General features: G+C 42.9%; 1 protein-coding gene across 8 annotated transcripts in view; it reads right to left on the reverse strand.

Moving 5' to 3' along the window:
- The window catches only part of TRIO (trio Rho guanine nucleotide exchange factor), a 254,175-nt gene that overhangs the window by 52,929 nt on the left and 180,691 nt on the right, over positions 1 to 20,555 (reverse strand). For all 8 annotated transcript variants that reach the window (XM_060278041.1, XM_060278045.1, XM_060278044.1 and 5 more), the window contains exon 34: positions 16,471 to 16,714. In XM_060278041.1, coding sequence (XP_060134024.1) covers positions 16,471 to 16,714 — 244 coding nt within the window. The remainder of the gene's footprint in view (positions 1 to 16,470; positions 16,715 to 20,555) is intronic.

Here is a 20,555-nt window from a genome sequence, read left to right on the forward strand (position 1 = left end):
TACTGGCAAACCATAGCAGAAATTACAGAGAACATATGTAAAGTGCTTTGAAAATTCTAGTGCAGGCATCGGCAACCTCTGGCCCATGGAGGCCGCTTATCCGGCCCACAGGCCGCCCGTGAACCGAGCCGCCTGCTCGGCAAGTCCCCCGTGCGCTGCGGTAAACCGGCGCAGCATGGCGACTCACTGAGCAGCGCCGGAAATCGTGTCTATGCAGCCGCAGACATACGCAGCCGTGATTTCTGGTGCTGCGCTGCCCATTTCCAAAATGTCTGCAGCACCACCGGAAATCGCTTCTGCGCCTGTGTGGCCCATGTCCGGCCCATGGGCGATAGTCCGTGGGAATCCCCTGGCCCAAGGGCAGAAAAGGTTGCCGACACCTGTTCTAGTGTGTGTGTATGTGTGATTAAGCACACAAGAAGTTCTGCATATAGATTACCTGCATGGAAGGGAAACCAATGAAAGTTGTAGTTACAACCGAGTCCTTCATAGTCAAACTGTGTTGGAAAGAGTGTTGGAAAGAATCCAACTTGAAGTCATTTCCTTTCTTGTTGATATGGGAAACAGGCCATTTCTCAACTCATATGAAATTGCTCTTTTTCCGGTCAAGTCATAATAATACTAAATTGAAGGTTTGACTTGAACACCAGAGGTGTTTGCTTCTCTACCTCACTGCAGCATTTTCTCTCCTTCCCATGGTTACGGACACCTTTTGAATAGCTCAGTTGGTTAGAGTGAGGTGCTGATAGCGCCAAGGTTGCAGGTTCGATCCCCAGGTGGAAAAGCTGCATATTCCTGCATTGCGGGTGGCTGAACTAGATGATTATCAGGGTCCCTTCCAACTCCATGATTCTATGACAAAATGTGCTGTAGTAAATAGTGTGTTGTGATGGGCATAGAGACCTAGGTTAGAATCCTTATTCATGTTCACTATGTGGTCTTGGCCTCATCACTGTCTCTCAGCCTAACCTACCTTACAGACAAAATTTTGTGTGTGTGTGTGTGTGTGTGTGTGTGAGAGAGAGAGAGAGAGAGAGAGAGAGAGAGAGAGAGAGAGAGAGAACGAATATGGATGCTGACATGACCTCCTTGAAGTAGAATTAAAGAATCTAATAAAATAAAGCAGTAAGCCATCATTTAAGAAGCACAAAATTCTTATTGGGGCACACCATGATTTGGGGAATCTCATTAGTACAAGCTTATTCTATGTTTTTCTTCTGACTTAATGAGCTCAGTTGTTGCAAAACTTACTCATATCTGTACCCTACATATTCCAAAGGCTCAAGGCAGTGCCCCTTACGCATGCAGCATGCAGACAGATGGACAGTTTTAATTAGGCCTTCCAGGGCCTATCATAATTTCCCGCCTACTTCTAAAATGAAGCAGAGGTGAATATTGTGTATAATTTGAATAGCACAGTATTTCAATCTACAAAATAACTTTTATGTGAAAAGAAGGACACTAAAGACTGATTGAAAGCTAAAATGAAATATAACATATCCACGGCTATTATCAAAGGTGGCTAAATTGATTTTCAGATATACTGTACCTCTGAGTACCAGATGCTGAGGTCAAACAAGAGATAGTCAAGTCCCACTTAAGTGTTTCTCAGGCGTGTTAGAAAGGATAAAACTCTTGTGCTAAGTGGATCTTTGGTATGGTCCTCCAAGCAAGGGAAATATTATGTTATAAGGTTCAACAAAAGCCCAAGGGTAAAAGCTTTTTTTTAAAAAAGGGGCCTTAATTTCAGCCTAGCATTCCACTCAAAGCAGACATAAAAGCAGAAGTGTCCAATTCCTCCACGGTATGCTTTCTAAAAGCCAGATGTGACACATATGCTACTACTGAGACAGTGGGCTGTGTATCCCCTCGAGGCATAATTTATGGCCAACAGAGCACGCTATCGACATAAGAAGCATTGAGCACTCCACATGTCAATGGCCAAGGAAGGATCACTGAAGCTGGCAAATGGACGGGGAAGGTGCAACAACAAGGAAGGGCCATTTCACACATTACACAAAGCAAATCCTGGTTTGCTACTGTGACTAAACACAACCAAGAGTCATAACCAATATTGTTTCCTCAACGAGCGTAGCCGTTTGATGCTCATTTCCCATCGTGTAACATTTTTGTTACACATATTCAGTGGATGGTTCTTATCGACGCTTAAAAATATATGTATATGGTGATCTGACAGCTAAAAACCCAATCTGGTGCCCTCCAGATGTTTTAGACTACAGGTCCCATCAGCTGGTGGAGAACATCTGTACTGCACATCTTAAGAGGAGCCCACTCAGAGTCTGGTCTCCATTGCTTGGGAACAAGGGCAAGTGCAAAGGAAAACAGACTACTGCCCCCTGCTGGATCTCTGGCATGCTGCTCTGTATCTGAGCAATTGCATTGCATTTGCCTGCTGGCTGCCCTAATCCCGGAAACAGGCATTAACAGGCATTCAACCTACATGTCCTGCCTTTGCCTTGCCCAACAGTGAAGCCAAGCAATGGCACAGTACAACTGGGCAAGGAGAATGGGAAAACCGTACATGTTAATATGCTGTAAAGTGACTGCCATGTCCCAAACATGTACTTTTATGAGTTCTTAACCTTAGACCGCAACCAAAGAGGAAACGGGACTCAAATCTCCTTTCCCTTCCAAAGAGGATGCTTAAGGAAAAGTATCATTCATGTTGTTAGTTGCCAAGAACAAAGGATTCCATCATCACTGAATCAGGCATTACTTTATGTGATGCAGTTAATAGAGCCAACTTTACCCCTCTCTCTAGATTAAAACCGGAGGTTTCGGATTTATACGGATATTACTTAAGGGCTTTCTTCTGGCAAAAAAAGACCCTCACTGTGCTGTGGGGCTTGTTTTAGCATGAGTGCCAAGAGTTCCATGTTTCAACCAATATATTTTTGTGGTACGGCTGGTTTTCTGCACTTCCAAGGTCATGACAAGTTCCGATTAAAACACAGTGTTCTGAAAGGGGGGGGGGGGGAGAGCCCTGCAGCTTTTGCCACTGAATCGTTTCTTAGCTACTTTTGCTCCAATTCTCAATGAAAATGATGAATCAGTCAATGAAATGACAGCTTTAGTTGCAACCCTTCACTGGCCTGGTTTGCACATAAATGAATGAACACACTGCAGAAAACTTTGATTCCCTGCTATGCAATGTGTGAAATGTTCCTTAGAGAGTATGAAGTAAAATCACAGTTGCACAGCAAACAACTCCAGCACCAAAACCTCACCATTTTTCATAGGAATTCTGCAGCAAACATGTATCATAGTTAGGGCATTGATTCTCAAACGGTGCTGAAATGCACCTTGAAAAAAATAAGGTACTACACTAGACGCACCCAACACTTTATATCCCCCAAAGCACTGAGCCAACATCTCTGTCCCAATACGACACTTATATTGTCTTGAAAGAGGCAAAGGATATACCAGGATTTCCTGGTATTAACAGCTGATGAGTGCAGGGCAATCCCAGAACCATCACTGCAGTCTAGAAGTCACAAGACAAAGGGGAAAAGCAAGATGACAGGAGGCAATATTAATGGCTATTATGCATTTGCAGTGATGATGTCTACCCATTTTTCTGGGATTTATCAAGAGTATGAAATTCTCTACAGTATTTCCAAGTGTCAAGGGCATCACCAATTTTCATGTAGAACAGGCATCCCCAAACTCGGTCCTCCAGATGTTTTGGGACTACAGTTCCCATCATCCCTGACCACTAGTCCTGTTAGCTAGGGATGATAGGAGTTGTAGTCCCAAAACATCTGGAGGGCCGAGTTTGGGGATGCCTGATCTAGAAAAAGAAAAGTCAAAACTTAGGTATCTAAGTTTGGGAACCACCAAGCTAGGGAGTGATAAATTATAAATATCATTCTACTATACATACAAAGAAGATTATATTATATTCCTCTTGGGGTGTATGGGGTGTTAGGGAATGGCTATTACTTCCAGCGGGGAACATGTGCTCCTTTGTCTCTAGAAACAGATGGATACCAACATATTCCTCTTTCCTTCAGAGCTTCATGTAACTTGTAAGCAATGCATAAACTTTGATGGGGTACAAAGCTATCAAGACTGTTAGGAAAGCATTCCCCCCTCCTATTATCTTATGGAACATTGTTGTAATAGCAAATGTATTGAGAAGCTGTAGGTTAAGTAAATAAACCCCCAATATATTTAATGGGGTTCAAAGCCAGTACTTCATATGGATTTTGCTTAACAAAGATTTACAATTTTCTGCGTATTAAAATAAGAGAGAGAGCAGGGCATAACTAAAAATGCTTAGCAGGCAAGTTCATGACCCCTAATAATATATTGTTGGCTTATTAATACGTGCATTTAGAAATGCATAACATACAATAGAAAAAATGTGTTCGCCTGATGAATTAGTAACTAAGATTTGAAGGCTCTTTAGGAATTATGGAAGTATAGGTTTCCCCCCTTCCTGAGACATTACAAGAAATGATAGAACAAAACTTTCCACTTCAAAACCAATGGGGAATGTTAAGGACCAACATACCCACAAACACACTTATTCTGGAGTAGTCATAGTGAAGTCACTGGGGCGAATCCGGAGGAAGTGGTTTGAAGGCTATGACTAAGATTCACAGAAAGATTCATGAAAGAGCTAGGCAGGTGAACAGCTGGGTTTAGATGTTTGATGGGATGGCTCTTTGGAGTTCATCAGAGACCTTTTCAGCCCCAAGAAATTTGGCCTTTTTGGTTTCCATCAAAATTTGAGAGATTCAGCCTTCTCAAATCAGCTTTGCAGCACTGAGAGTTGCCAGAGAGCTGCTTCCCAATCTGTAATGCAAAAAGCCCCACACTATGGAGGGCAGAGCATTGTCCCACTGCTTATGGGTCAAAACTAGACCCTTAAAAAACACCCCTATTTAGCAGTTCAGCTTAGCTGGATCAAGGAAGTGAAACTCTGAGGGATGGTGCTGTAATATGTTTCTCCCATACCTTTTCATGCGCCCTCAACATTCCCATGCCAAGTTGCTATTAGCTCTGACAACCCCCTCCAGTCCCCCCCCCTTTAATGGCCTTCAGAAAAGAACTTCCAGCTAGCTCACACATACATGAACATAATGTGACCATCTGGCGCAGAACACATAAACTGACTGCATAGAAAAGGGTTTGACTTGAAACGCAAATGGTGTTTTATTTGTGATGGCTCAAATCCTATGCGAGCTACCATTTTTTTATTACCACCAAGTTATGAACCTAACATGCATGAATTAGCCCTACAATACATTAGGGAGAACTGATATTTAAAAGGAGCAAGTGGGTGGGAAGAAAACGATGGGGGTCTCTCACCGTATTGTAGTTCACATGCCATGTGGGTACGAGGTTGGGCCCCTTCTCTTCTAAAGCTCTTTGGAAGAATTTGAACCTCAGACCACTTCCATCACAGGCAGAAATTTTGTCCCTAAACTCAAGCTAACAAAATCCCATTCAGGAGCAAATCGTTATTTCCTTAGACACCCTCCTCATGGGCACACATGAAAATAGTTTTTTTTTTCCCTTTTCTTTTTAGAAAAAGGCCTTCAAGTTCATTAAAGGGGAGATTTCAACTGGAACTTCCTGTTTATGAATTGTGCACAAAAGAACTCTTGAGAGACGGTCCCCACTGAGAGAAGGTAGGAAACACAGGCCTGCAGAGCATTAGCCGACAGACATGCCTCTCCGCAGCACCCAGATGTGCTCTGTTCCAGGGGAGATTTTGCAGCCCATTGTTCTGGCCGACTCTGGCAAGGGGTCTATAGCAACACATTTAACAACTTCCATCTGTGCCACAAAGGCTAGGGCTATGCACTTCTTTCAGAACTGGCTCGCATCCAAGAGTTACACCACCCTGCAAAGCTACACTGGATACTTTACTGCATTCCAGCCTTCACCCTCTTTTCCTGAGCGCCCTTTCCCAGCAACTGCTTCAGGGTAACACTATCCCTCAAGTAGAAACGGAGAGATATATTACATGCACGCACCATCGTGATACTGGATGTGAATGTTAAGCGAGGAAAGCTCGTGTGTTCCATTTAAGCCATAAATCTTACCTGAAGTACAGCCGGAATCAATTACGGCAACAAATCCTGAGCACAAATATGAGAGCCCTACGTGAGCAACACCTAACCCCACTCTTTTTCAGCCTCTCTATGTAGCAGCTACAAGCTGTCTCTGCAGGGCGATAAAACACACACAACAGGAAGCGGTGCCCCACAGAACGGGATACACGTGCCCCAGTCCAGATTACGGAATCACAGATTTGTAGAACTGGAAGGGACCAGGGAGGTTCGTCTAGTCCCGATCACCTGCAATGCAGGAATCTTTCACCCAACGTGGGACTCGAACCCACGACCCTGAGATTACGAGTCTCATGCTTGTGGATCTTAAAGACTTGTGAGACCTGTTTCTTTTGCTGAATTTATACTGTTCTCTTCCATTTGGAGGATGATTTTGCTTGTTTTATAATGGTAACAAGTTTATCTGTTTTATAAGCAGATAAATAAATGAAATGGAAAATCAGAATGCATTTGGATCGTGGGGATCAGAAAACGTTAGGCCTATGTGGACATGTCTTGCAGTGATTGGCGATACTCAGTGTGTGTAGTCTCATGGCAAGAATGGAACATTTCCTACTCTGGAAATCACGGGGCAGCCCAGGCTTACTTTCATGGGGCTCCATTTGTGTACATTTGATTAGAGTTAATAGGATTTTTCAATAACTAAAAGGCGAAACTAATGGAACCCCCTTCCCACTATTTCCTATTACACTACAGAATGCATTAACACTGGCACCCCCAAACTTCGGCCCTCCAGATGTTCTGGACTACAATTCCCATCATCCCTGACCACTGGTCCTCTTAGCTAGGGATCATGGGAGTTGTAGGCCAAAAACATCTGGAGGGCTGCAGTTTGGGGATGCCTGCATTAACATGTCTCATGTTTCCATCCATACTGTTTCATGTTGTCTTTGAAATTTATCAGTGGAACATGGCTTCGTATGATCTGTTAAGGAAGTACGAAGGTATGGCTCTGGTTATTTGAAAATAGAAATCCAATGTGTCCATTACACAATCCAATATACATTTCCACTACTCCACTACAGTGGAAAAAGAATCTTCTATTATTATTTATTAATTAAATTTGTATACAGCCCTTCATCCGTAGATATCAAGAGTGGTTCACAACATAAAATTACAATATAAAAAACCTAGCTAAGAAGCTGTTGCTTTTGAGATAGCTAGTAGCGTTATAAATATATGTTTTTGTTTGACTCTAATCTCTCCCTGAATTGTTACATTTCCCTAAAGAATCTTACATCGGGGCAGAAAATGGGGTAACAGTTTCTCTCCTCATTCTTCCTGGGAGAGGACTTTCTCTATAACAACTTGTTGACTGTTTTGTTTTTAAGGCATTGTGATGTAGTAACACAAAGGATTTTAATCTATATTTTAAAACATGTATGAATTTCAATACTTGAAGAAAAAGTTTGGTGGGAAAGCATGCTTGCTACCCAGCTGCAGCCAACATCCCAGTACTGCAAAGTGTGAAATAGCAACTATAGATGTCTGGAGGAGAATCGTATTGAAAGGGCTTTGTCTATTTTAAATAGAAGTGACCATGTATCAAAGAGGAGGCCGAATCTTACAAATTTCAGTTCTTATTTTGCAGACATGCAATATGTACAACGGTAATTAATGAGGTTTCAGTTTATACAATATGACAGTCCTTTCTGCTGACTTGCCCCCAGAGCATCCTCTATACATGTTAACAATGTGAGGAGTTCTACACAGACCAAAAGGATACAGGATAAAAAAACCAGAATGGACTGCCCAACACCCAGGAACTGTAGAGACTTCCTGCCAGGTGATTCAGCTCATTGGAATGCAAGCTATTTGCTAGCCATTTTTAACTTGAGGCATAAGTGGGAAAACGTTAGGGTGGCCTTGGAAATATTGATTTCTGCACTAAAATTTGCAATGATTAATAAAGTCGGGAGGCTTTGACCGACCTCGAAGAGAGGAAAAAAGAATAAGCTAAATGCCAATGCATGGAAGTAATAGTTTCCATTAATTTTTAGACAGTCATCAGCATGCATAGTGCATTGGCCACAAACGTGAGCTTGAGATAATCAGATTCTTGCATGAAAGCAAAATTCTTTTACAATCCATTTCTGCCTCATGTTTCCCCTCTTAGGTTGCTCACAGATCCAGTATGCTTTAAAAAATGTGCCATCTAGCCAGGTGCACTTACTTCCTGCTGCTTGTGCCCAGCGTGAGCATGCTCTATGAGCCTAAGCTGGCAAATGCAATGCACAACTGAATGTGCTTTATCTACCTGGTTTGGGACAGCATCTGTCCAAACGACACTGCAGGCTGTGGCATCTGAGAAACATTCCCGCTAAGTAACGCATCTGGGAGGTTGTCAGATGTTCCTCAGAGAAGTTTATGCTATCTTTGGAGCTGGAATTTATCATGAACAGCACAGTGAGATCTACAGACTTTTCAAAAGGCACAAGAACTCTTCCACGACAAAGAACAGGAAAGGCACACAGTTCCATGCTGTCTCCACTTCATTTCAGACATTTGTCACACATCAGCCGTACCTTACGGTAATTTTCCCGCAGTTGAAACTCCTCCAGCCCAGATGCATGCCCCAGGTTCAGTCTACCCAAACTGTTCCTAATTCACGTTGAGCTTGCAATCCTCACTGGGAAGCAGCAGTGAACCCAGTGGGATTTGATCCTGAGTAAGTTATAAATGAGGATCAGGCTGCACATGAACATTAGAATGCCTTAGATCCTTAGAATGCCAGTGGCTGCTTTTAGATTAAATTCAATATAAGGTAAGTAGGGAAATATAAGGATCCAGAGACATTTTAATCAACCTCTATGACAATGGGTTTCAACAGGCTCAAGTGCAAATCCTTGTAATTTCTATTCATCAAGCAAGTTTCAAGTATCCCATGCCTTTCACCCAAAGAAACACAGACCTTTAAAATTTATTACCATGGTTAGATTTAAGTTAATGGCTGCTCATGCCGGCAGACTAAACAATGCAACAGAAGAAGATAAAACTTGTTTTGGAACAGATGATGACATTTGAGAATATCGAGAGCCAATCAACCCATTTGTTGGATGACTGGTCTGGTACAACAGAAAAATCGGTCCCCGATAGGTTTGTGTATCTTTGTGTGATAGTGTGTAGAAGACACAAAGTTAGCATTGATGTATTAATAGACTGCCTCCTTTTTGATTCCTGACTTGCCTGAACATATTTAATTGGAAATGTTTTATTTGCAGATGTTTGAATCTTTTTTCCCCTTACTGGAGAAGGTTTTAAAAAAATTGCGTAAGATAAATGACATTTTAGATCATGCATCTCCCCCCGCCCCCACACCAACCTTCGTTTCATGCAAACAGAAAGTGGCTTCATTCTGCTACAGATTAATATTCTAAGGTAAATTGTTGGACAGAAACAGCTCTGCTACTCTTCCCCATTCTGGCTAGCAAATTTGCATCCACCCCCCCCTTCCCGGTCTCCCCTTACAGCAACTTAGGAATGGAAAGAATAGCATCGCTATGCTTGTATCTTCTAGGAATAAGATTCTGATAGAAGTTATCTGAAGTACACTTGCATAAAGCCCACAACATGCTGTATTGTTCACCTAAACACATCTGCTTCTGAAAAGGAGGGGAAGAAACCCTCTCCCCTCCTCCCGCATAAACCAATATTTGCCTGCCATTTGTACCTAAGTCCAGGATCCAGTATTTGCAGCTGCCCGGCTGCCCATTTCCACAGTACGGTGAATGAAGAGATTCCAGGGTGTCAATTTGCTCAACTCCGTTTGACATGGCAAACTGTTAGCTTGCTGCAAAACTCCTGCAGAGGATTTCCACACACTGTGCTCTCCTCCTCCTCCTCCTTCCCTCTGAGAACTCCTTAGCTAAGAACTGAGAGCAAAATAACAGCTCTTTTAAAGCCCCTTGTCGTAGCTTCAGTGCAGCGACTCCCTTCGGGGGATGCTCTCCTCTGACTCACTTGCACAGCACAGCTCCAGATTTTAGGCTCACACATGGGAATAGCCAGATGCGATGGCTTACCCTCTACCGTAACTAGCCTAACTGACGTTCAAGAAAAATTATTGACTCCTCCGACAACTAGCTCATTTGTTCCCTCTGGGAGGCTGAAATGCAATTCAGTGAGCGGAAAGGACCATGGATGGTTAATTTCACGGTGCAAAAACAAGGGACCAGCCCATCTACCGTGGCAGCAAGGCCTTCTGCCAGTCAAGCTAATAAAAAGCACATTGCTGTATCATGAAATTAAGCTTGAAAACCGTGAGTTAGGGATTCTTTTGCAATGCTACCTTACTTTTCAACTTATGGCTATCCCAATCATAAACACCAGAAGCTACTTGCCAAAAGGGAGGGAGAAAATGCCAAGGCATATCGCTGTTTTGTGTGTGTGTGTGTGTGTGTGTGTGTGTGTGTGTGTGTTTGGTTACTGTAAATGTTTGGCTATTTCGATTCTAGTGAATGTTTAGAACTGAGAAAAAAATGGTTCCACACCACTTTATGATAGAAAAATGATTCTGCAATTCCTTGAGAACTTTTCCTATACTAGTGAAGGTCTCTTCAAATATTACGAGAAAGCTTGTATGCACATTGTCAAATATAGCATCACATACATATGCATTTCTCTGTGTATATATGGAATATCTGTGGGAAGACAGTGGCCAATAGGAGGTGCTATTTTTACCTTTTACCTTCTTAAACAGGATGCAGCCATTAGCAACTATATATTTACAGAAGTACCACAAAACTTTTGTTGAACACACATTTTCATCTTAGTTTTAGAGTCATGATGGCTAGAAAGTATTATCACTGTGCAACTCCTATAGCCAATGTGGTTGATGTTCTTTTTGCAATTTAATTGTTTAGGCCTTCTTTTCCAAATTACAGCAAAGAAATCCTTCCCCACACCAGCTGCTTTGCGGGGGGCGAAGGTAGGAAGAGTCTTCCCTTCTAAAGTAACTGCATTGGACAATGGGGGGTCAGAGACAACAGTCCCTTTGGTCCAATCTATACAACAAACACTTTGCCAACATGCAGAAAACCTGACTCACGCTATGGCAAGGAGGAGCTGGGAATTTAGAGGAGGTTGCACAAAGGCCTTTCTCTGTTCCTTGGCCCTTCCACCTTGCAAAGAAAACATGCAAAACCCACCTTTTCTTCTTTTATTGCAAGACATAGTCGTAGGACTTTCTCTTGATTATTATGTCCATGAAATGGCAGAATCTAATTTTTAAGTATGGCCCCCCCCTGCACCCTTTGCAGGAAAGATGGTTGTGTAAAGCTTAGATGGGTGATTACATTTTATAAAGGCTCCAAGGACTCCTTATTTATGCAGGCCCTTCAGTGCTAAAGTACTGGCTTGGTAGTTGTTCTCCCTCCGCCTGCTTTTAAGTTCCTGCTTTCATTGATTTTATGATGTATGTCACTGTGAATACTGCTCCTCATTTTTGAGAATTTTATATTGAAGAGAATACGGGATTAATAGATGGAGCATTTGGTGCGGGAGGGGGAGGGAGGGTCCATGCCACTCTACTGAACTACTGAACAAATTTCTCTCTGTTACGCACTTTACAATTCCCTAGTCTTATAAATCACAATTTGTCATTTTGGCAAAATGCAACTTGGAAATCATGCTGAATTGCTCAAACTCACAGGACGCAAGGCCACCCAATCCCCAAAGTCAAAAGGTCCGACATCAGGCTGCAACTGTTCAATGCTTGGATTAAAAAGCAAGTTACACAAATTACCAGGAATTTTATTTACAGTACACATTTCCTGTAAGGAGAGAGACAGGGAGTGCTTGCTCATGAACTCAACAGCAAAGAATCATTCCATCCTGCCAGCTTCATCTTTTTTTCTCCGCCCTTAACTACTTTGGCCTCGGCCAAAAAAGCTGCACAATCTTCCCCAACAAGAAAGCTTCGGTAAATCATTTCGGGGTCAATACTTTCTGGGTAAACACAATGTGACTTTATAACAAATTCTGGACAAAGTTCTTTTTTTTTTGCCTTTACTGTACAATGTGCCTACAGTTTCAGCACTACCAGCACAGCTGCACCCAGTAGGGTTTTGGTTTCTTAGGTTATAAACACAAAGATTGCCCTGTTCATTGAATTCTCGTGGTTCCTTCTACCCCACAGATTTTTTAAAAAGCCAGTTTGCAAAGGAACTGAATGAGTAGAAAACTGTTTCTTTTGGAAAATATCTAGGGTATTATTTCATGTAGCTTCGCATCCTTGCAAACAAAAGCAATTTTTTTTACTGGGTCAGCCAGATGCTGACCCATTTGAGTGAAAATGGCCCAAAGGCCTTTTCTTCCAAGTGCTCAATAACATTTGATTCACTGCATCTCCACCCCACCCCCACCCCCGCCTGCAAGACACAGCCAACAGCTCCGCTTTTACAGTATCCTATTAAAGGCCTTTTCGAAATTGATGGGAGATGGCTTGAAAGGCTCAGGAATTGCTTCAAGGTGGTCAAAGACTGCATAAAGGATTCTGTCTTCTAACTTTTGTTGTTCGTGAAAAAGACGTGACTCCTTAAATGTGGACTGTTAAATGAAGCCACAGCTGGAACAAGGAACATTCAGGTGTGGCAAATGCGTCTCAGCTTTTAGTTTGCCTGATTCTACAAATCTTGCCAAAACTGATGCAAGCGAATGAGACATTAGCACAATGGGAGATAAAAAAATCTTTAGCAAGACATCAGAATGTCCACATTTATGACTAACTAGGATTTCATTTAACCCATTCACGTTCTCTGAGGAGCTCCAAAATTGAGCCATGAAAGTGTGGCAATTCAGAACTAAGCAATTAATCAGCCGACTAATTGGAAGCAAAATCCTGAGCTTCTGAGTATGCATGCCTTAAAACACTTACTGGCAAAATTAGGGCTCAAGCATAAAGGTAAAGGGACCCCTGACGATTAGGTCCAGTTGCGGACGACTCTGGGATTGTGGCGCTCATCTCGCTTTACTGGCCAAGGGAGCTTCTGGTTCATATGGCCAACATTACTAGGCAAACCAGAGCAGCACACGGAAACACCATTTACCTTCCCGCCAGAGCGGTACCTATTTATCTACTTGCACTTTGACGTGCTTTCGAACTGCTACCGTAGGTTGAATGTATGACTCAAGCATACAGATCCCCAACTCTGCTTAAATTTTTCAAGGCACTGTCAAGGAAATACAGAATAAATCAACCTAGATAATACCTAAATCCTTTTGCCTTACCAAATGATTCATTTATGTTTTATGGTAAATGCTGGCCAGGAATAAGCTTACTTACGTTACTGAAACCCCAAAAGTTGCAACAGATTTGCGACACCGTTTGCCCAAGGCTCAGAATCACTAAAACTGAACTGCTTGCCATTTTTCTGCAAGCTAGTTACGGATTTTTAAAATTTATGTTTAGGAGACATTCAAGTGCCATCCTGGAAGTCCTCTTAATCCAGAAAAGCCCTCAAATGCTATATCACAAACTGCTTTTCAAAGTCCTGATAACATTAGAAACAGTTTGTCATGCGGCCTAGGGGCATGTGGAATTAATTGCACTCCCATTTGAAGATTGGCCACAGTGTTCAAAGCAGCTCTGTGGACAAACACGGAAATAAGAAGTCCCAAACAGCTGCAAAATAAATTCACTAAGCTATCTTGAGAAATGCTGTGTATATCACCTAAATTACTTTCAGAAGCAAGAACAATCTAATGCAGACAAGCACCTTCTGTCTGCAGCTGAACAATTTATTGTTCTTCTATAGTGACTGCGGTTCCTACACCTCAATATTGTATTGCTATGTCCTTTTGCCAGTTGCCTTGAAAGCCTAGTGCAGAAGGACAAGGTATAAACTTGATAAGAAATGAATAATACATAGTTGACTTAAAACAGGATATCGTAAGCTAATCAAGTCCTTCAAGGCACTTGCTTATCATGGGTTGGCGTATCAACCATGATTTTCAGGAACACCAGGCAATTCAGTTGCTGTTGCTACATCACCAGAATCCGGCGGCCCTGACGCCTGCTGATTTCAGAACATTCTCTGGTAATGTCGAAATGACTTTTTTGAATTTAGCAAGAGACAGAAGCAAATGTAGCCATCTTGTCACATACACAATCTGATTTCACTCCATCAACACACCTGGCTGCATGGTCAAGTGTCGTTCATGAACTCCAACCGATTGTATATTTAATGTGTGTGCAGTTTCAAACAAAGCCTGTTTTGTGTTTGAGAGCTATTAAAAACCAATACTGTACAGAACTATGCCCCCAGCTTGCATATTTTGGTTGATGAAGAACAAGTCAGCAGAATAAACAAAGCCTATCATACTGGTGTTTTAACCATCCTAAGGTTTAGCTGTAAAATTACTCCAAGGTTTTCTTTGTAATAATATTATCAATAATAAAAATAAAAATTCCTTCCAGTAGCACCTTAGAGACCAACTAAGTTTGACATTGGTATGAGCTTCCGTGTGCATGCACACTTCTTCAGATATTCTTCAGAAGTCAGACCAACACGGCTACCTACCTGTAATTATCAATAATAAACATTCAAAGATGTGAGCGTTCAAAGCACTTCATAAGCTCTCAGCAAACTTTCCAACAGTCCTTAAAGTATTATCCACAGATTGCAGGTGAGGTTCAGAGTTATTGGCATACTGAAGGCTACTCAGGCCAGAGACGAGATTAAAACCTGGGAGTTCTTGGTTCACAGCTCAGTCGCTTAGTAGATAGGCTGCAAACACTGACTTAAATATATGCTGAGGTTTATTCCCCTCCTGGGAAAATTCTTAACAATTGCAACTTAAATGATAAGTTGTTCCATGATTTGGTTCTCTCTAAACCCGGAGAAAACACACAAAGCTAAGTATCTAAAAGCAGTTTACTTTACTATGTCTACTCTGCAAGCTCTTCCTAGTGTGCATGTAAGAAAGTTGTGACGGTGAGACTCTTGAAGGCTGCATTCTCTCTCCAGGGCAAACTGTTATGAAGAGTTTGACAAATACATTAAACAGAACACCGAGACAGTTCTGAGTACACAGATGTCTTATACCAATTAAGTATGGGACAAATGGCTCAGACTTTTAACAAGCAGCTTGTGCTGGGTAAGTCTGTTTTACAAGTACATACAATATATCTTTTGGTTTGTTCTAAACACACGGCGCTCCCCTGAAACTTCTCTAACTCCCTCAGACTGTCAAGCATGAGATTGTCACAAGGGTCCACAAATATCACTCTGATGTTAACAGACATTATTTGTGGGCGTTATTTACCCAGCCCCTTCAAGTTCTTCGCTGCATTCAAGGTGGAGTTCTCTCTCACACACTTTGTGCTGACCTCAGGAGAAAAGCAGTATAAATCTCTTTCACCACTTCTATCTCCAAAGGCCAGTACGAACCTTGGCCCTCTTGGTCAACTTCCAAAGTTTTCTCTGGGCAATGTGGATGTTGAGGAGGTGAAGCTGCTCTCTCTCGTTCCTGGCACACTGGCCTGGTTTTCACCAGGTCAAGTCAAACCTTGCACCTTAGGGAGACTGCATGGAACTCACAGCTGCTTTTTTCCTTTCTGGTCCATTTGGCTACTAAGCCAAAATTTGGCTTAGCATGTCAACCAAATCAGGGCTTGTTACCTACCCTCCTCACTAGCCACAAAGTTTAACTAAACCCAGACCTTGCTTATAGCTCATGGCTAGCGAGGAGAGAGCTTAACCACCACAGTTTGGATGACATGCTATGCTAAACCTTGGCTTGGTTCAATATGGCTCGGCAGCAAAAAGAAGAGGGGAGCTCACATGCTCATGCAGCCTTGTTAAGCCAAGGTCTGGCCAGTGTGTTGTGCGAGCAAACCCGTGAATAGACCCTTTCCCTTTCCTCCGCAATTCACAGGGGAAAACTGGGACAGGGGATCTTACCAACTGCCAGAGGGCTCTTGGTTTGTAGATCCTAGTCATCTAGCTATATGGCAATACATGCTTTTACATTTGGGAGTTGTGTGGAACTACTGTATTGCAATTTTTTGAGAAGTCACGTGGTACGTCCCGCAGTTCTTCAACCACTCCAATAGGGCTGTTCAACGAGCACAGCCAGATTACCACCCATATTTAATTTGCCACACCCATGGAGCTGTTGGAATACTCAGTGTGAACCACAATTGTGTGAAGCTCCACTTGAATGTCACAACCCAAAAGCTTCAAAACACGGCGCACAGAGTCTCATCATACATAAACTGTATGGCTGTGGTGATGGCCATTGAACAGGCATGGACCCCCGTATCTCCTAAGTGGTGTGCCAATTTCCAAAGACTCCCTCAGAGCATTGATAAACAAAACATGGAGAGATGTAAGGGCAAATGACTTCCAAGTCCTCGTTCTCCTACCTTTGTGGTTGAAGATGCCCTCCATCTCCATGCTGCTTCGAGAGTGAGCAATGCAGAGAGACCCACAGGGTACAAGTCCTTCCGCAGCTGGGGAACGGTCGGTGGTTCGTACTAGGCACCAATCAGGTTTATCGTGTGGCCGCTCTAAAACCTCCACCGTCTGACCACGGCGGATTGTCAGCTCGTTGCTGTTGCATGCCGTGAAATCGTGGATGACCACGGTCAACTCACACCCACCAGACAGCTGCAAAAGAAGCCAACAAAACAGAGAAAATTTTTAGTACCGTAGGCTTACAAATTCTGGTGGGGTATGCCACCCACATCAATATATTTCCAGTGTTTCTTACAATGGTCCCAAAACAAGCAGGGGCAAAAATGCAATTCTCGGCTACATTCTAACACACTGCAAGGAAAGTGATTCTACTGTGCCAATTTCGTTAAAGCAGTTGGTGTCATTTCTGAGCTCTGAAAGGCACAGGCGATTCTGTGAGGATATGTCTTTGGTCATCAAGGACACTGATATGCCATGCTAGGGAAAAGTGTAAGAAGCTATCTGCTAGGGAGTCATTTTTTATTTTTTAATGTTGGGTCAATTCCTCCCTTCCTTTCCACACTCTGTGTGACACAACTTTATTCAGGATGTCTGCAGTTCTCGCAGAACTTTCCCATGACCATTGCCTGCCAGCCTTGCTTCCTAAATCCTAGTTCTGGAAGAAGGAGAGGGGGAGAAGGGAGGTAAAGAGAAGCCTTATGTTTCTCATAATGAAGTAAAATAAATCAGCATGAACCCGTCAAGACACAGGCAGGAATTAATCATACTGCTCCTACTTAAGTCTCTCTGGACAGTCTCTACTCAAGTTATGAGGTGCACACTTTCAGAAACAAGCTGCCTTCTCGCTTGTTAAATGTGCTCTGGGGTGCCCTTTCCCACCCCAACCCTAACTTCTCTTATATATTTGCTCTCAGTCCATTCAAAATTATGCCAAAGGGAGGCTGGGAGAGGGGCTGGAGGGGGGAGGCAAAGGAAAGCTCTCAATATTTTTTTTTTTGGCACTGATTTATTTTTATGGCTCTCCCTAGATAGGAGTCAAGAACAATTGAAAACAGCTGTATGCCCGAAGGCTCTGAGAAAAGGGCCTTTTTGATTTAGAGTTTGACCACAAAACGTCAAAACGTAGGCCTCCCTCAAATGTACGCACACCGACAACTTTGCGAACAGAACAGTCTGAGTTATCAGCCTGAATAATGGATCATTCAAAACTGGGCTCTACCAGCTTTGTCATGGAGGATCAAGGCTCAAATAGCCTGCAGGTGTCTGGAACACGTCCGTCTCCACGTGGGAAGCTAGCGTTCTGCAGGTTTGGGCGCTGGTGTCTTAAACCAAACATGCAGGAAGTAAAGTGGTGCAAACGAAAAACAAGGATGGAAGGGAGAAGGAGGACTTTAGGGCAGGTCCTTTGTATGTATAGGGGGGTGCACCCCTGCTTCCTCCACTCAACAGCCACCCCAACATTAACTCCCTAGAGCCTCCAACCCTATTCAATGGCTGCCCTCACTTTTCAGCTTCCTAACTCTATTTCTGAAGCCACGTCTTGTATTCTGCAGCCCTGCTTTACACCCCTGTTGCACACAGACCACTCCCATGGGAATCGCCTGCCTCTTCCTCCTCCTACTGCACATTGCAACGTGTAAGGCCTGGGCTTCCGGTTCCTCCATGCCTTACTGGAGGCAGCCCCCACAAGAGCGGGAGATCGTTGGCGAAGGAAAAACAAGGATGGTTGAGGGTAAACCATCCTTGCAAATCCCCCCCCCTTAATAGAACATCAAACGGAATGCAAAAAGGGAGGGAAGCTCTATTTTGCAAAAGGTTTACTATGGAAACTTAGAGCTGACTCTTCCCCATCCTTTATTATCTATGAAGTGAAATGAATAACGCTAAGAGGATTTGGAATTTAATACAATTGGAAGGATAAATGGTCATATATCTTCAGCTGGAAGGAAGGATGGAAGGCGTCTATGAGCTGCCAGGGAACTGATAAGGTTCTTTATTAAGTCATCTGCAGTTCAACAGACCACTCTTCTTCCCAGCTGAGAGGAAAAGTGGTGAAAACAGCTTCTTTACTGGGACAGTCCTTGGTGCAAAACAATGAAGCACGTGATGGAGCGATGGAGAAATTTCTGGAACAAAAATGGGAAATCAGCTCCATCCAAGGCATGATGGATTAACAGCAACAATCAGGGGAAAGACATAACATCTTACAAGGACAGGAAGAAACACCATGGACAGGATAACTGCCACACACAGGAAGAACAAGGATACAGTTTGAGTTCCTCACTTGAAATTTTACAAATCATTTAATGTGTCAACACGAATAGAAGTTATTAATATTGCAGTTGTTGTATTATTATTATGACCGGAATGTAATTGAAACTAAGAAGATTTTGGAACCCAGAAATAAAAAAACCCATCAAATCTTGCACGCGGGGGCCACTTTAACTAAATTATATAATTCAGTATTTGAATGATTGTACACACAAGGCAGCTGAGCTGAAGCTTTGAGTACAACAAGAAAGGAGGAATACTGAGAAGAAAATGGCAGTTTTAAGCAATGGCAGAGCTTACAGTAGAGCAAGCGGGAAGGCGTATTTGCATGAGCAGTATCGTATTCCACATCTTGCTTTGCTAAAGCCTTTTCAAATTTCTTTTTTAAAAAAATCATAAGGACTAGAAGCTTGCTTTAAGAAGTAAATCTATTTTCTGGATTCTGTGTGAGAGCTTTTATTCCAGATTATGGAACATTACTGTGCTACTGGTATTCTTTGACAATTTAGCAGGAACTGGAGGTGGGGGGGGGGAACCTATGCTCTATAATTATCTAAGTGAAAGGCACGCCTCAAAAATCATGACAGAATTATTAACTTTATCCTATTTTCTTGACCTAAACATTTGCCTGTTTACAGCCTTCCCAAGGTAGTCAAGTCAGCCAAGATGGAATTTAAACACAGAAGGAAATTAAGCACATACTTATGAAAGCCTTTTACGGAAGAGCATTTCAAAGTGCTTCTTGTTGCCTCAGAGATACCATGCTCATTCCCGAGGAAGCTGTATCAAAGTGGGAAACACCATAAAGATAAAAGCTTGCAAGGCACTATGACTTAGCTAAGAGCTATTTGGGAGGGCAGATGGAAGCCCAGCCTTGCTCACTTATCTTGGGGTTTGAGAAGCAAGGGTTGAAGACTGGAAATCTGCAATCCCAGTCCTATTTGCTGGGGAGTATGCCTCATTGAGCACAATAGGACTGACTTTCGAGTAAATTGCATAAAATTGCATCGATAATGCATCAGGGCAGGGAATTCAGCTCAGGAAATGCAATTTTAAGGTGCCTAACAGCTTCTGCGTCTCTCTCCACTATTAACCACTGAAGATTTAGCAAAAGAAGAACAGTGCTATCGGATCAGCTCAAAGATACACCTAGCTCCACAACCAGTTCTCAAAATAGACTATTAGAAGCCTGGCCATCTTGGCACCCGAGGAGAACCACAAAATGGCGCCCCTCCCCCTTCCACCAGGGAAGAAGGGATGAGTGAAGATCAGGAAAAAGAGGGGTATCTTATCCATCTTACTTGACAAATCCAAGAGGCTTCCAAGGAGGAGGCAGATCTCGCCTCCAAGGAACACACCACAGCCATTACTAATTCTGTGACGGCGGCAGCAATGGGCGACACATTCCTTGGAGGCAGGATCTGCTGCCCTTGTGGAACCTGCTACCTGAGGCAGCCGCCTCACTTTGCCTAGCGAGTGGGGTGGCCCATTTCTGTTCCCCAGCCATTGGTTTCTAGCGGCCTACTGCATGGGAGGCAGCCTACAGTCACCATGGCCACTAGCCACTGATAGTTTATCATCCATGAATTTGTCCAATCCCCCTTTTAAACTCCAACAGTGGCCATTACTACTTCCTGTGGTGGTAAATTCCATATTTTAGCTATGTGACGTGTGAAGAAATGCCTCATTTTGTTTGTCTCGAGTCTTCGAACATTCAACTTCAATGGCTGGCCCAGAGTTTCAGTACTGTGAGAGAGGATAA

The sequence above is a fragment of the Zootoca vivipara genome, chromosome 8 (assembly GCF_963506605.1).
Source record: "Zootoca vivipara chromosome 8, rZooViv1.1, whole genome shotgun sequence".
In the NCBI taxonomy this organism is placed as follows: domain Eukaryota; kingdom Metazoa; phylum Chordata; class Lepidosauria; order Squamata; family Lacertidae; genus Zootoca; species Zootoca vivipara.